This window comes from Cynocephalus volans, chromosome 13, assembly GCF_027409185.1.
Source record: "Cynocephalus volans isolate mCynVol1 chromosome 13, mCynVol1.pri, whole genome shotgun sequence".
Classification (NCBI taxonomy): Eukaryota; Metazoa; Chordata; class Mammalia; order Dermoptera; family Cynocephalidae; genus Cynocephalus; species Cynocephalus volans.
In genome coordinates, this window is record NC_084472.1 from 91,326,536 (window position 1) to 91,343,099 (window position 16,564).

At 39.4% G+C, this 16,564-nt stretch overlaps 1 protein-coding gene across 1 annotated transcript in view; it reads right to left on the reverse strand.

The window, feature by feature from the left end:
- Nucleotides 1–234: 234 nt before the first annotated feature.
- MTNR1A (melatonin receptor 1A) overlaps nucleotides 235–16,564 on the reverse strand; it is a 28,464-nt gene continuing 12,134 nt past the window's right edge. The window contains 4 exon segments of the mRNA XM_063076712.1: nucleotides 235–1,067; nucleotides 1,070–1,102; nucleotides 1,444–1,468; nucleotides 13,716–13,743. Coding sequence (XP_062932782.1) covers nucleotides 235–1,067; nucleotides 1,070–1,102; nucleotides 1,444–1,468; nucleotides 13,716–13,743 — 919 coding nt within the window.

A 16,564-nucleotide genomic window follows, 5' to 3' on the forward strand; every position in this document is an offset into this window, starting at 1 on the left:
TTCAATTAACATGTAACTCTCTATGTGTTCTATATTTCTCTTGATAAATAGAATTAGAGGCTTGATAACAAAGCTGATAGCACATGAGATCAGAAACTAAAGGCAACCCCTTAAGAGCTTGAAGTTTCCTCAACTACTCTGTTTTTCTAGACATCTAACAAGAGGAAAGCAAACATGGAAAAGTGAGACCTTCAGTGCCATGTCTATATATACTGTCAGTAATGCTTCGCTTTTTTAAACAGAGTCCACTTTTATTAGATTATTGTTGGTCATCAGTGGAGAGGGTTTGCATTTAGTCCTGTCTGCTACATCATTAGAACTGTCCACAAAGAACATCTTGGCTGTACACAGTGAGACTATAATTCTTCTGTATTCCTGTCTGAAATTTTGTTTCAGTAGTCCATATATAATTGCATTGAGGCAGCTGTTGAAATATGCCATGTAGTAACTAGCCACAAACAGCCACTCCGGGATCCTGGGTACCATGCTGGCAGGGTCTGAGGCCACAGCAAGACCAATGAAGTTTAGAGGAGCCCAGTAAATAGCAAAAAGTACGAAAACTATAAACATGGTGACAAAATTCCTGAAGTCCTGTGGTTTCAGTCTGGGTTTGTTGTCAGGTTTCACCCTCCATCTGACCTGAAGAAGCAGGATCCATATTCTTAGGTAACAGAAGATGACTGTGATCATAGGAAGTATGAAATGGAAAACCACCACAGCTATTGTGTATGCTGAACTGATAGACTGTGTGAATGAACAGGAATAGATCCGTGGGTCATACTGGAGTGTTCTGATGCGCAAGTTGGGTACGTTCGCCACAAGAGTCAGTATCCATATCAGGAACACATAGCAGAGGGAATTCTTGGTACTGTACAGTCGGTCATACTTGAGACTGTGGCAGATATAGCAGTAGCGGTTAATGGCAATCCCAGTAATACTGATTATCAAGCCAGTGACACTCAAGCCCATGAGGAAAGCACTAATTTGGCAGTGCAGATATCCCAGGTTCCATCCACTGTGAAATATCGATGTCAGCACTAAGGGGTATGGATAAACGGCCACCACCAGTCTGCAACTGCTAGGCTCACCACAAATATATTTCCTAAAAGAGAAAGGTTTATAAAATATAGGTTAACACCAGTTTCACATGGATTGCATTGGTTTTCTTTCACAATTATTAAAGGAAGAGTTGTTTCCACAACTTGGATGAGGAAGACCAAGATATGGAACCTCATAGCTAGACCAAGATATGGAACCTCATAGCTACTGCCACATTATAAATGCAGTGCAGGCCATTTTCACCAGGAAGTGAGCCCACCGCTGCCCTTATCAAAGCAGGTCCACTGTTCACAAATTTCCACATCCCCCGGGCATATTCTGTGATCAAAACTGCTGTCTTTCAAACTGTTTTTCTTCTTTTAAAAAGCCCTGAGTTCAGCATACCTGTATTACAACTTTTGTTCTGGAACTTTCTGCACTACTTGAGAAATCTCATATCATGTTATTTCTCAAGCCAGACACAACTTCCATCAGTTCCAGGTCTTCCATCCCTCTCTAGTTCTTCAACAGTTCTTAAATGGGCCTCTAGTTTCTGTTCTTGGAGAGCAACAGATCCTTGTCCACAGCACAAGAGTTAAGAGACAAAGGACTCTGCCGTCAGCTGTCTGGATTCGAACACTGGCTTCATGGCTTGCTAGCTGTCTAACCAGGGTAAGTCACTTTATCTTGCCAGGTTTCAGTGTCCTCCTTGATAAGATGAGGACAATGACAGTCTCTTCTTCACAGGGTCATGGCGAGCAGGGAATGAGGCATCTATGTGAAGGGCTGTGCAGAGTCTGATGCTATAATACACGTTGTTCCTATTCTACAACTCCCTCAGCTTAAATCAAAGGAAAAGGTAGGGATTCCCTTAGATTTCGTAAAAGACTTAAGGGATTAAAAATTAAACCCTAAGTATTCCGAGTAAATGATAATTTTCCAAATTAATATACTAACGCATTTTTAAAGCATAGAAAAAGAACTAATCAAATTTCATGAGCTGTTCTGCAAATATGCTCTTTTCTTTTGAGGCTCTTTTGACTTTGCTTCTTACGTTCCTTCTGCCTCAAATGGCTCCTCGTTCCAGCTTTTAAAATGCTGCCCATCTTCCCAAACCCATCTCAAATAGAAATGTCCAAAGCCTCGGCTTAGTCGCCCAACTGGATCTAAGAGCTTCCTCTTTTAAAAGCTCCTAAATCACTTCATACCACTTTTAATTTACATTAAATTATAATAAATTACTTTCAATAAAAAGTTATTAAATGCATATAATAGGTGCTGGGAAAACAGGAAAGAACACATGGGAAACTCAGAAAAACAAGCAAAATTACAATAGAGTAAGAAGCACACTTCCGCACTGTTGGTGAGACTGTGAATTAGTACAGCCATCATGGGAAACAGTACGGAGCTTCCTTAAACGACTAGAGATAGAACTGCCATACGTTACAGTAATCCTGCCACTGCGTGTAACCCAAAGGAATGGAAAACATCACATTGAAGGGATATTTGCACTCCCATGTTCATCATAGCTCTATTTGCAATAACCAAGATATGGAACCAACCTAAATGTCCATCAGTGGATGTCTGGATAAGGAAAATGTAGTATATTATACACAATGGAATACTACTCAGCCATAAAAATGAATGAAATTCTACCATTTGCAACAACATGGATGAGCTTGGAGAAAATAATAAGTGAAATAAGCCTGGCACAGTAAGAGAAATACCATATGTCCTCACTCATAAGTGGGAGGGAGGCAGGGAGGAAGGAAGGAAAGAAGAAAGAAAAAGAAAGACTGCAATCAAATGCTGAACTTTCATAAGGAGAGAACAGACCTATAGTTCCTAGAGGTGGGAAAGCGGGAAGTGCAAGGGAGTTAGGGAGTAACTGGGTAAGAGACACAAAGAGTAAACACTATTTGTAATGATGAACATGCTAATAATATTGATTTGATCATCACATATTGTACACAGATACTGATAGTCAACTCTGTATCCCATAAATATGTATAATCAAAAATAAATAAATTTTGGGGGGGAATTTTAAAAAAATAATAAGAAGCAGCACAAGAGTATGTACAGAATAAGAGGAAACAAGGAAGGGAATGAGCGAGACAGGGACAGGAAGAAGCATTCTAGACATGACAATATTTTTTGCTTTTATTTATTCCTAAATTTGGCTTTCCTGTATTTCTACAACATAGCCCCTGAGAGTATGTCTTCCTCATATGTGTATCGTGAATAGTACCCAGTACAGTGACTTTCACCTAAATGCTTGATGAAGTCAATTCAATTGTCACCTCTCAACATTTGAAATAAAATAGCCTTTGTACTTGAAGCTCCTATTTGATTAATATTATTCCCCCAATAAAATTATTGCATAGAAGCAGAGTAAAATAGTAGCCATAATGAAAGAAAGGCAAAGTTTGTGCCTTTTAAGTAGGAATTTCAGATAAGTTGTCATCAAATCAAATTCTTTAAAAATTGGTTATATTAGTTTAAATTAAAGTCACAAAGGCAAATTTATCCCATAATTTTCAATTACCAATGAAATATTTTAGTTCCTAAGTGAACATATTTTCATAAATTCTTAACTCAAAATGTTTGATACTTTCAAAATATCTATATGAAAGCTAACTACAAATTAAAATGTCATTAAAACAGTACATTTTTACCACATATCATGATGACAAACTGGCCTAGTATAGATTTATTTTTAAAAGAGCTTAAAAACAAAATCACAAACCATGTTATAGATTTCTTTCATGGCTTTTATCCTCTGCTGCACTTATTTTATAGTAATTACAATTCATTATTGTTCAAATAATTACATTAATTAAATCATTAATTTTCTTTGAATTAATCCTATTTTACAAATGTTTGGAGAAAAAAATTAAGCCAGAGACTCTATGATTTATCACAAGTGCTCATGTGTACATGAAATGTGTGTATTGTGTTGGACAAGAGGGTAAAGAAAAAAATTTTTTTAAGAACTCCACCAGGTGACAGTAATTAAATCATTTAATCGTAATTGTACACTTTGTTAAGTCATCTATTCAATTCTCAGCTCTCTGCAACTCCAGACAGAATAGCAATCTATCCATTTGTACAGATATACAAGACTATACAACCAGTGTGATAATGCAATCTGAAATTTAAAATAATGTCTGTTAATGGCTAACAATTTCTTCTTCGTTGAATTTAGTTCCAATCTTTACTGTGGAAGAATCACAGAATGATATGTTAACATTGAGATGTATATTCGTGATCGCCCTGGATGATTTTCAGAGATGAGGGAAAAAAAAGAAATATGGAATTAACTTGGATGAAGTCATGTGGAGTATACTAACATTTATAAAGCAAATGTATTTCACAGGGCCTAGTTTCCAAAGCCCAGTAGCTTCAGGTTTAACCTAACTTTTTAAAATTCCATATAGAAATGTTAAGTTTGCAAAAGATAGGGAACTTTCCCCAGGCTAAAGTCTCTATTGCGGATATAGAATTGTAACACAGCAAAATTGCTGGCCCAAGGACAAATGCCCTCGGAGCAAGTTAACCTACTGATTGATATGTTTAAAAAATTGCTTTACCGTGATGTAAAAATACTGAGGAAACTGCTGTAGGAAAACACAGTATTTGCTAAGAAAAAGCCTTTGTTGGTGGATGACAACCTTTTGCAAATTGCATTATGGAATGTCACTTTGTTATCTCACCGATGTTACCAGCCTCTATTGTTAAACTATACTTAGCCATAACTCCACATATGTTCCTTTTCTGTAACTTTCTGGCCTGGAGAATAAATACTGAGACAGAACTCCAGTTCGTGTTAATTTCCCAAAGGAGGAATGCCTCTCTCTTGAGGGTTCCGGGAAGTTAACCCCTTCCAGGTGTCTCCCTGCTCAGAAGAGATGGGCTTTGAGTACTCCTTTTTGCATCTCTGTCACCCAGTGTGAGGAAAAGCAACAAAGTCATAAAACTAGTTAGTGAAAGAGTCAAGACTGTAACAACATTATTTGTTAGTTTCACTCAGTGTATTTCCCTAAGAAAGTTCATGAGCTCCTACACAGGTACCAGTGTCAAAAATTGGGCCCTCTGGCCAGGCCCTGCTTTACAGCCTCTTCAGGAATAACTCTGAAAAAGCATGTTATTAAGTGATGACTAGGAGGGGAGAGAAAAAATACTCAGAGTTCACTGCACTGTCAACAAAAAGAAACCATGAACAGCTTCACAGTGACTAAAGACACAAACTAAGCATGTAGAGTAAATATTTGTTCCAATGAATAAAATTTTAAATTGGAAGTGAAATATGGTACAGATATGAATAAAATAAGTTAACAGACAACTCAAAAGTTTCTTTGTCTAAACTGCTCCCTCAGAACCAGTCCTGTGACTTCCCTCTGGGAATGGCCAGAGCAGGGCAGCATTGCTTTTTGATTAATTACAATTATCTCTCTACTTCTTACCATCTCTGCACAGCCCAAGCTAGTAACTCCATGAAGGCAGTGCCTATTGTAGACATCTCTCTCCCATGCCCCACCACCTTGAATGGTACTTGGCACACAGTTAATAAGTGTACAGAGGGTCTGTATTGTGTCAATCAGCTAATCTGAAAAGACATTTCCTTTCATAGCTCCAGGTTAGTGTTTCCCACAAGAGACAAACTGCACAAGACTTAAAAGGCAGAAGTGAAGCAGCAGCCATATTCTGTTTCCACTCAGAAGGTCTGTGTAAAGCTGTAGGTGCCACTGCAAGCTCAGGCACTGAGTCTCATCTGGTGGTCTACAGTGGAGGTGAGAAGCTCACAGCTTCTCTAGCTCCTGCTGAACCCTAGTTGGCTTGGAGAGTGAGAAACTAACTCACTGAGGCAAGGTCAGCTCATCCTCCCAGGTTCCAGACCTTCCTCCAAGGCTCTAGTCTCCCTTGAATCCCCTCTTGACATCCATCTTTCCTTCTACCCTGCCTTCTCTGTGGACTTAGGCTCTAGCACCAGACAAAGAAGCAACAACCTCAAATAAACTCTTTAATTAGCTCCCACAATTGCTCTAGTGATTTTGCTTCTTGGATTGATTGATTGAACTTTGACTGATACAGAATTTGGTACTGGAAGTGGGCCAAGAATAACCTTAAGGATGGTTTCTCTGTGTCAGTTCTGGGTCACCAGCAATTGGTTCTGTAATAGGACTATATTTTAAAGCATTAAAAAACCCTATTTCCAGTAGCAAAGGGGACACTGGCAGTTCATGGCATGCAGTGGCAAGAGTTACTTAAATTATAACCTATACCTGCCATGCAAGGTGAAGAAAAAGTTGCTGTATCACTCTTCCTACCACAAAAAAAAAACCCCAAATATACCTCACTCAGACATGCTACACCAACCCATTCACTGAGTAACCCAAAAATGTTGTCAGTTTTGAGTGGAGCCCGGAACAAGAAAAGGCTCTGAAAGCTGCTCTATCTCTCGACACATCTGATCCAATTGCTATAGTCTTAACGTTTCCTCACCAAATTCATATGCTGAAAGTTAATTGCCAATGCAACAGTATTAAAAGGTAGGGCCTTTCAGGACTGATTAAGTCATGAGGGCAGAGCCCCTGTGCATGAGACTAGTGACTCTATAAAAGAGGTGCAAAGGAGCTGTTTGGCCCTTCCATTCCTCCCACCATGTGAGGATGCAGTAAGAAAACACCATTCTGGAAGCAGAGAGCAGCGCTCATCAGACACCAAATCTGCCAGTGCCTTGATCTTCGACTTCTCAGCATATACAACTGTGAGAAATCAGCTTCTATAATTTATAATTACCTAGTTTAAGGTACTTTGTTATAGCAGCAAGAACAGACTAAGACACTAATGGTGCCTGAATTGTTTGTAGCAGATTGGGAATCTGTAAGGAAGCATTAGCAGGCACATATAGGTGATTCATAATGTAGACCCTTAGGATTTTGCAGCAAGTCTGTGCTGCCCTCTGTAGATATGTATTCTCCTTTTGAGAAACAGTTTTTGACTTGTCACATGGCAAGTAGAGTCTGAATGCTTGAGTATGGACCAAGTGATCATGTGATCTGAAAGGTCCCTCACAGACTAGATGTTGTCTGACTCACCAAATCACAAAGTCGGGCTTGCACAGCATCAAAAATAAGTGACATGTTGTGGAGGATATGAACATTAATAAAGCAAATGTATTTCACAGGGCCTAACTTATAGCTTAGTGAGGCCACAGCCCTGTAGTTTTAGCAAGGCCAAAGCTCTTTAGTTTAAGGAATTGCCTTACTTTTTAGAATTGCACATAGAAATGCTAAGCTTGGGAAAAACGGAAAACGTTCCCAGGACTAAAGTCTCTGCTGTTAAAAAAAAAAAAAAAAAAAAAATTGTAACACACAGCAAAAACGCTTGCTCTAAGGGCAGTCGTCCTTGGTGTAGCTAAACTTAATGATGGGTAAGTATGTGAGCTAAAAGGTTCAAGGTTAATGGTTGGGGGATGTTCCACATCTCACGTCTGGCTGTTTCTTTGAGTTTCTTGGGGAACTAAGTGTTGCCATGACAATTATCTCATTGTTCCTTTTGTAACCCCCTGTGTACGTTTTCTGTAACTTTCTTGCCTGGACAATAAAAACTGAGGGAAAACCTGATTCGGGGTTATTTCCTGGGAATCCTTCTCTCTTGAAGGAATTGCTCCTGGGATTAACTCTTTAGGGCCTCTCAACACTCTGGAGAAACGGGCTTTGAATAATCCTTTGAGTCTCCATCACCCTGGGAGAGGTGACAATACATACAAGATCTGGCTAAAGCAGGCCCAGAAGGCACAAGTAAGATGCTTGAGCAAGTGGCACAGATGCCCATGGCCCACATTCCTGCCACACTGCCCCCATTCTCTCATCATGTACCTATGACCTCATGGGGAGCTCCCTTTGACCAATTGAAAAAGGAAGAAAAAACCCGGCCTGGTTTACAGATGTTTATTCATGATATACTGGAATTACCTAAAATTGGATAACTGCAGTACTCCAGACCTAATCCAGAGTTGCCCTGAAGGACAAGGGTGAAAGAAAACCCTCCCAGTGAATAGAAATTTAAGCAGTGTTTTGAATGGAACTTCAAATTGGTCATTCATTTTTCCTGGAAGGGTAGATGGCCACAGGTACAGATCTACATTGATTCATGGGCAGTGGCTAAAGGAAGGACTTGGAAGAAACATGATTAGAAAACTGGTGACACAGGGGTCTAAAGATGACGAAGGTGCATAGACCTCACAGAATGGGCGCTGAGTGTGAAGATACTTCTGTCCTGTAAGAATGCTCACCAAAAAGCAACCTCAGCAGAAGAGGAGCTTTATGACACAACCTGTGGGCATCAGGTAATCTTTCCTTAGCCATCAGTGTCCTAGACCAATAAGCTCACAAAATTGTCATGGCAGCAAAGACAGAAGTTATTAATGGGCCCAGCAACATGGTACTACTCATAAAAACTGATCTGGCTATAGCCACTGCTGCACTGCTGAATGCCCAACCTGCCAACAGTGAAGATCTACACTGATATGGCACCGTTCCCTGGGAAAATCAGTCAGATGCTGGTGGTAGATTGATTACATAAGACCACTTCCATCATAAAACGGGGCAGTACTTTGTTCTGACTCGAATAGAAGCATACTCTAGATTTGGATTTGCCTTTCCTATCCTTTAATACTCTCGGTTCTACCAGGTACCTAACATCCATGGACTTACAGGATGCCTTATCCACCATTATGGTGTTCCTCATAGCATTGCTTCTGACTAAGGAATTCCTCTCACAGCCAATGAAGTGTAACAATGGGATCATGCTCTTAGAATTCACTGCACTGACCATGTTCCCCATCGTTAAATAGCTTGCTTAACAGACGGGTGGAATGGCTTTTGAAGGTTCAGCTGCTGAGCCTAGGATACCGTCTCCCATGATGTGGTATGTGTTATAAATCAATGATTAACATATAGTATTGCTCATTCCATAGCCAGGACTCATGGATCAGAAAATCGAGGATGGGAAAGGCAGTTTTTCCCCTCAAAATTACCCAAGTGATACCCTAGCAAGATGTTTGCTTCCTGTCCCCACAGCTCAAGATTCTGTTGGTCTAAAGTCTTAGTTCTCAAAGGATAAATGCTTCCACTAGGAAACATACACCAGTGGTTTCACTAAAGTGGAAGTTGAGACTGCCACCTGTCTACTGTGGCTTCCTCATTCTAGTGACTTAATAGATAAAGGAGTTACTATGCTGGCTGGGGTGATCAGTCCTGATTATCAAGGGAAAACTGGGTTGTTATTACACAATAGGAGCTAGGAAGTGTATGTCTGAAGTGCAAGAAATCCTCAGAGTGTCTCAGTACTCGTACCTGTAATTAAAGCCAATGGAAAACTAAAATAACCCAATTCAGGCAGGAATGCCAATGTCCCAGAGGGCAGAGGGAGCAGGGAGTGGGAAAAGGTAGTTATAGATCTCCATTATGACCACATGGCCAACTGCAGAAATTAGAACTAAAATAATCAGAATATTTCTTTACTTCACCATGAATAATTTGTGAATACATTAGTCACTTTTTGTCTCTTTCCTCTGCTACTCTCCTACTATCTGATGTAAGATGTGTTAGCAGTGAACCATATATCTCAGTATTTAAATTACAGGATAGTAAATGGTAAATGTGACAGCTGGAATAATGAAAATCACTCGGAGATGGGTAAGGAGGTTGTATGTCTTCTGGGAAGAAGGCTCATGTATTTTCAGTTTTACAAGGGATAGTTGCATTGGGGCATGAAAGTGTAATTTCAATGTTTCCTTTATTTGGAAGTTAAGTGTGGTTTCAAGAGATAGAGAGAGAGATGCCCAGTTGCCAAGGGGTAAACTGTGCTGTATTTGTATTGTGTCAGCTTAACTAAACAGGATCTGTATTCCCCAGAATTCTCTTCCCTGAATAGTCATGGGTTAGCATGGTCCACAAACGAATTTTGTATAAGATGTGAAAGGCGGCAACGAAGCAGTAGCCATATTTTTTATACCCAGAAAGTCCAAGCAGGGCACTAAGGACGGTGGCAGCTCCATCACTAACTAGTGAAAGTCTTAGCTAGGTGAGAGTAAAAGAATTTCCTACTCTGGGCCAGATTCTTATTTTTTATCAGTAATTTTTTTCTGCTTTTTAAAAATCTCACACGCTGCAAGCCTGAGGCTGACTTGCATCTGAACAAATACTCCTGCATCACTTTGCTTTTACGTGAATGACAGAGACATCTGCCACCCTATCTGACACTGCAAAGTCTGGGCCTTGAGTTTAAGGATTTCATCAGCAATGTTTCTACAGCTCTAGCCATCTTGTTCCTAATTTGGTAATAACTGGATCTGTGCCATGGTGACCCCTGAGGAGGACTGATTTCCTTCTGTGCTCCCTTCCGAACCCTGGCTACAGGAGCCCAGGCTGCTCCTGTGCATCTTCTTTGTTCACAGGCCTTGTAGTAAATCCTGCTATTGCCCATCTCAGGTCCCTTGTGCCAGGCTGGTGCATTTACCCAAAGTTTCTATGAGTGCTGGGTGCTTCCATTTGGCTCAGAGCTGCGTCCTTCTCCAGCGACTGCCTTTAGTGACCAATGAGCAACTGACACTGGAGAACAAAAGACAAGTCCCCTTGCCTCAAGTGAAGGGAACTCTGTGGATGGAGTTTTTTCCAGAGACCCCCAACTTACAAATCAGGCCAAGTCTAGGCTTGACCTGGGATCCCATCCTTGCTTGACTGTCTCCATTGCCCCAGTCTGCTTTCCTCACTTAGTCACAAGTTCTTCCCTCTGTAAAGCACCAAATCTCTGTCTCCAGTTCTGTTTCTAGGCAACCAAAGATGGACCTCCGCTGTGTCGAGGCTGGGCGGATTTCTAAAGAGGTCACTGGTTTCTTGGCAGAAAAAGAGAAACTACTTACCATGCTGTCTTACAGGAGCACACAAACCTTACTGCATAGGAGCTACACACTCTAATCTAAATGCTTCCTGGCCTTGCTCTGCAGTCCTTTCATCCTCGCCCTGCATGGCTATGCTTCCTTTATCAAAGCCACACAGAACTACACACATTCACATAAAAGGCTGTCTTCCTCTAAGAGACTGAGGTCCAGCACTGTGGGTACAAGTCTTTAAATTCCCACCATGAACACAGAGCCTGGCGTACAGTAGGTGCTCAAGAATGGTTTGCTGGATGAATTAAGCACCCTTAGTCTCCAAACCACACCCACACAAGAGCAGAAATTAATTGTTCTTTCGCACTTGTCCACTAGGATGGTGGTTTTTTCAACAGGCCAATATTCATTCATTCTTTCATTTCAGCCTGGACTTCAATGGTGTGAAAAGCAAGATTAGAGACCCTCTGAATTATTGTTCATAAAGATTAAAAGAAAAAACCTGAGTGTGCCTGAACTTTAGCAACAAAGTGGTAAAGACCAGTTAGGAAAAAAATGTGCTTCAGATACTCTTGGATACATTTTTAATCTGTTTTACACAGCAAACCCACAGACTCAGATCTAAGAAGGCTAGTTCAATGAAGAATCTACTTATAACCCTGGTTTGTATCTAAAAAAAAAAAAAAAAACTCCATGTGGAGAAATGTTAATGGTATGACAAGGGACAGCTGAGATGCCGAAGGTGATTAAGGAATACTCTGGCAGTGCAAGGGAAAGTGAAAGGCTTTATTTTTGGACATCAAAGCACACAGTCCGTATCTTACACTTGTATACCTGAAAGAACTATTTGTTTATTTAGGCTGCGGGCTGGTACAGGGATTGAGCTCTGGTATTATCAGCACCATGCTGTAACCAACTGAGCCAACCTGCCAGACTAAAGATTTGTATTTCAGAGTATTAGAGGCTGAGTGGACTATAAATGTAGAAACAAAACACACCTGGATTCCAATCCTGGCTATGCCACTTGTTAAATGACTGTGGGTAAGTCATATCTTTCCAGAGCCTCATTCTCTTACTGTGTAACAAATCAAGATAATAAAGATAATAATGGCCCTGGTGAGAATGTGAGAGCATGTGGCACATGTCTGGCTTTGGACAATACTCATTTCTTATTTCTCTTCTCCTGAGATGGAAACCACAGGCTCTAGCTCAAAGAAGCTTCCTCCCCTGGTCAGAGAGACATGGCTGAGGAGGCTCCTCTGCTGATCCCTGCAATCTGGCAGGGATCTCTCCTTGGCAAATAAGCTTCCTTTTATCTTCTAGCCCCACTGTATTCTTGCCTCAAACTTTTCCAACAAGCTTTTCCACAGCACAGCCTCTATTTCCTCCTATCCATTTTTAATTCACTTAGAACTCATCTGCGTTCTACCCACACCACGTTGATGAGACGTCTCTCCAGTCCTCAGTGACGTTCTTGCTGACTCTTTCTTTCAGTCTTTGTCCTCCTTAAAGTCTCTGAAATATAATGCCCCGATCATATAAGACACTGTCCACATCATACCCTGCTCCTATAACACACAGACCATGTTGTACTCTTTCATATAACACATGGTCCATGTCGTACTATGCTAACATAACACCCTGTTATATAACACACTGTCCATACAACACCCTGTTCATATAACACCTGTCCACATCATCCCCTGTTCACATGACGCACTGATCATACACTACACCGTCCATACAACACACCACTCCATCTGAGAACTTCTTTGCTTTTCTGCCTCCTTGACCCCATTTGTCTTCCTAGCTCTTCAATCTCTATTGCACTTTGTGTGCGGTTCCTTGTCCTACTCTTTAACCCGACTGCTGATTCTTTGCTGTTGCAAAGAAAGTCAGTTGGTAGATTTTCTTAACTGCTCTACCAATATAGCATATATCCAATAAAAGAGACTAATTTTAGGAGCCTTGATAGGAAGTGACCTCTTTGAAAGTAGGAGCCACACACAAGCTTAGCACTGCCTTGCATTTTGACAAACCATCAGAATTTACTGGCCATTTATATTCTCTTATACTTTAGGTAGGCAATAAATATTAACTCAGATGAATGGTATTCCATCTAATAAGCACCAAAACTGTTCAAGCAAAGCAAGTAAGCATACTTTTAAACCATAAGCGCAGCAACTCTAATTCACCCCCAATAACCTGAAGAATATTCAGCCCCAAGTAAATTTATTTCATTTCTTGTCCCTTCATCTAAGACTGATTCCTTCAATGTGATTGCCAAATGTGTACAGCTCTGTGTAAGGATAAATCTTTGAACACCTCAACCAGAAAATCCCAACGTTATTTCTCATCTGCAGCATTATTAAGTTGCACTAAAAGGCTAGGCATCTGTAATTAACAGTAATATACTATATGTTCGCAAATGCCTAGAAGACAGGAGCTTAAATGTTCTCATCACAAAGAAACAATAAATGTTTGTGATGATGAATTTGCTAACTACCCTCATCTGTTCACTACACATTGTATATATGTATGAAATACAATTCTGTACCCCATAAATATAAACAATCAGTATGCTTCAATTAAAAAACTTTTTTTTAAATTGCACTAAAAGTTACTGGGATCACATAGAGCCTTCAGGTTTCAGGTCCACTTGATTAACCAATCTATTTGCGACGTGAGGAAATCAGGTTAAGGATTAAGGAACGACCTTTATGGAGAGGAGTAAACAATATCAGTGATACCATCCAGAGCTCTGTGCATGCACAAATGCTTCCTTAAAAATGATCAATTAATTGCCTCTATGGTAGCCTAGAAAACCCTAAGGGGGAGTGTGTGAATTTCTAGAAGACAGGGTGCTACTGTCAGCTAGGCAACTTAAAAATACTCAGGAAAAAGGGGAAAACTCAGGCAACCTTGCAAAGATTTTACTATTCATCTCAAATATTCTAGCTAACATTTTTAAAAGGTTCTAATAAAGAATGAGTAGAATAAGCTCCAGAAACTCTATGGAGATTTAAAATAACTTCCAAGGCAGATACTTTTCACAGCAGGCATTTTTTTTAAAACACAGCCATTAAATGTTAATAAGAATTAATAGCAAGAGGTTTAATCTAGGACTATTTTATTCCTGATTAACTTTCAAAATTGCCAACAGAACAATGATTCTAAGAGCTAGCAAAAATAAGCTCTATCTTATCTGTGATTAATTTAATACTGAAAATTGCTCCCAGGAATACTTTCTTAGGAGATGAATAGCTAGAGGAAACAAAGATCAGACCCAAATTCAGTCATGCATTTGAAAGTCTGAAACTACTTGTCCTAAGATTTCCAGGGAATTTGGGGAATTACTCTGGCAAATTTGTAAAGACTTATGGTTCCATAACAATGTATTATAAAAACCAGGGGGAAAAAAGTAATAAAACCTTAAACAACAGCTAAGCATGTAAGGGAAGAAAAATCAATAAAATGTCTCTAAAAGTAAAAAAATTGCCTTGGATCAATAATTTCAAGTATGGTGGAAAGCTGCAAGAGGAAAACAACAACAGTGCTAACAAGAAATCTATCAGATTGGAGACTGTATTAAGCAAGGACTTTGTTAACTTGAAGTCATTTTCCAAGTCTGTATAATACAAGTTAAGTCATAACTTCTTGAATGGTAGTGTATGTGTCTAAGAAAGTTATTGTAGCTTCTAGAGCAGATTCATTTAAAATTCAAGAACAACTTGGATTTTGAAACAGTCTCTGAATCGCAGATCTACTTTCTGTGGGGAGATAATGTTATTACAAAAGGGGAAACTGAGACAGAAGAGGATTTGTGTGTTTTGTTTAATGTCACAAATGAGAATTAGATCCTAAACCATCAATTTCTGACATTTCACTTTCTACCAGTTCATGTTGCCTACTTGTTTTTTGAAAATACACTTATATAGAAATGAACATTTAAAAAATAAAAACAACATAAAAAGAACTAATCACAGTTATAATAGTAATAACATAATAATACCATTATTAACGTACTACTTTATAATTTCAAAATGATAGATGAGTGGGTAGGTAGATGAATGGCTGGGTGTCCGGACTGATGGGCAGAATCTAGGTTATCCTCCTAAGCATCCCTGTGAGATATTATTAACCCCATTGGACAGATGGAGAAACTGAGGCTTAGAGAGGTTGAGTAACTGGACTCAAAACGTACTACAAATAACAGTATTGCAGATATGAGACTCAACCCTGGATATTCTGACTTTAATTCTTGTGCTTCTTTCACTTTGCCATGCTGGTTTGTGTTCTGGAATTAGAAATACTGATCATTTATCTGTGAATTTGGGCTTCGGTTTTCTTATCTGCCTGAGGAGGTTGTTACATGGATAAATAAAACCAAATGTAGGAAAGTGCTTTGAAAACTGTAAATTGCCCTATGTGCATAAGTACAAAGCACTAGACATTCTACCTAAGAAAATAGTTATTTATTTACTTTATGAAAGACAGAAATCTGACCAAATCTGTGAAAAGCACAACACAGTGTAATTCCACCAGATTCTTACTTTAATTTTCTCAAGCTTGAAAATGTTTCAAACAGGAATTAATAAATAAATTTTTTTTTTTTTTTTTTTTTTTTACAGCTTCCTTTTTTTTTTTTTTTTAATTTTATTTTGTCGATATACATTGTAGCTGATTAATGCTCCCCATCACCAAAACCTCCCTCCCTTCTCCCTCCCCCCTCCCGCAACCATGTCCTTTCTGTTTGTTTGTTGTATCAACTTCAAATAATTGTGGTTGTTATATCTTCTTCCCCCCCCCCTCCGGTTTGTGTGTGTATGTGTGTATGTGTGTGTGTGAATTTATATATTAATTTTTAGCTCCCACCAATAAGTGAGAACATGTGGTATTTCTCTTTCTGTGCCTGACTTGTTTCACTTAATATAATTCTCTCGAGGTCCATCCATGTTGTTGCAAATGGCAGTATTTCATTCGTTTTTATAGCTGAGTAGTATTCCATTGTGTAGATGTACCACATTTTCCGTATCCACTCATCTGATGATGGGCATTTGGGCTGGTTCCAACTCTTGGCTATTGTAAAGAGTGCTGCGATAAACATTGGGGAACAGGTATACCTTCGACTTGATGATTTCCATTCCTCTGGGTATATTCCCAACAGTGGGATGGCTGGGTCGTATGGTAGATCTATCTGCAATTGTTTAAGGAACCTCCATACCATTTTCCATAGAGGCTGCACCATTTTGCAGTCCCACCAACAATGTATGAGAGTTCCTTTTTCTCCGCAGCCTCGCCAGCATTTATCGTTCATAGTCTTTTGGATTTTAGCCATCCTAACTGGGGTTAGATGGTATCTCAATGTGGTTTTGATTTGCATTTCCCGGATGCTGAGTGATGTTGAGCATTTTTTCATATGTCTGCTGGCCATTTGGATATCTTCCTTAGAGAAATGCCTACTTAGCTCTTTTGCCCATTTTTTAATTGGGTTGCTTGTTTTCTTCTTGTAAAGTTGTTTGAGTTCCTTATATATTCTGGATATTAATCCTTTGTCAGATGTATATTTTGCAAATATTTTCTCCCACTCTGTTGGTTGTCTTTTAACTCTTTTAATTGTTTCTTTTG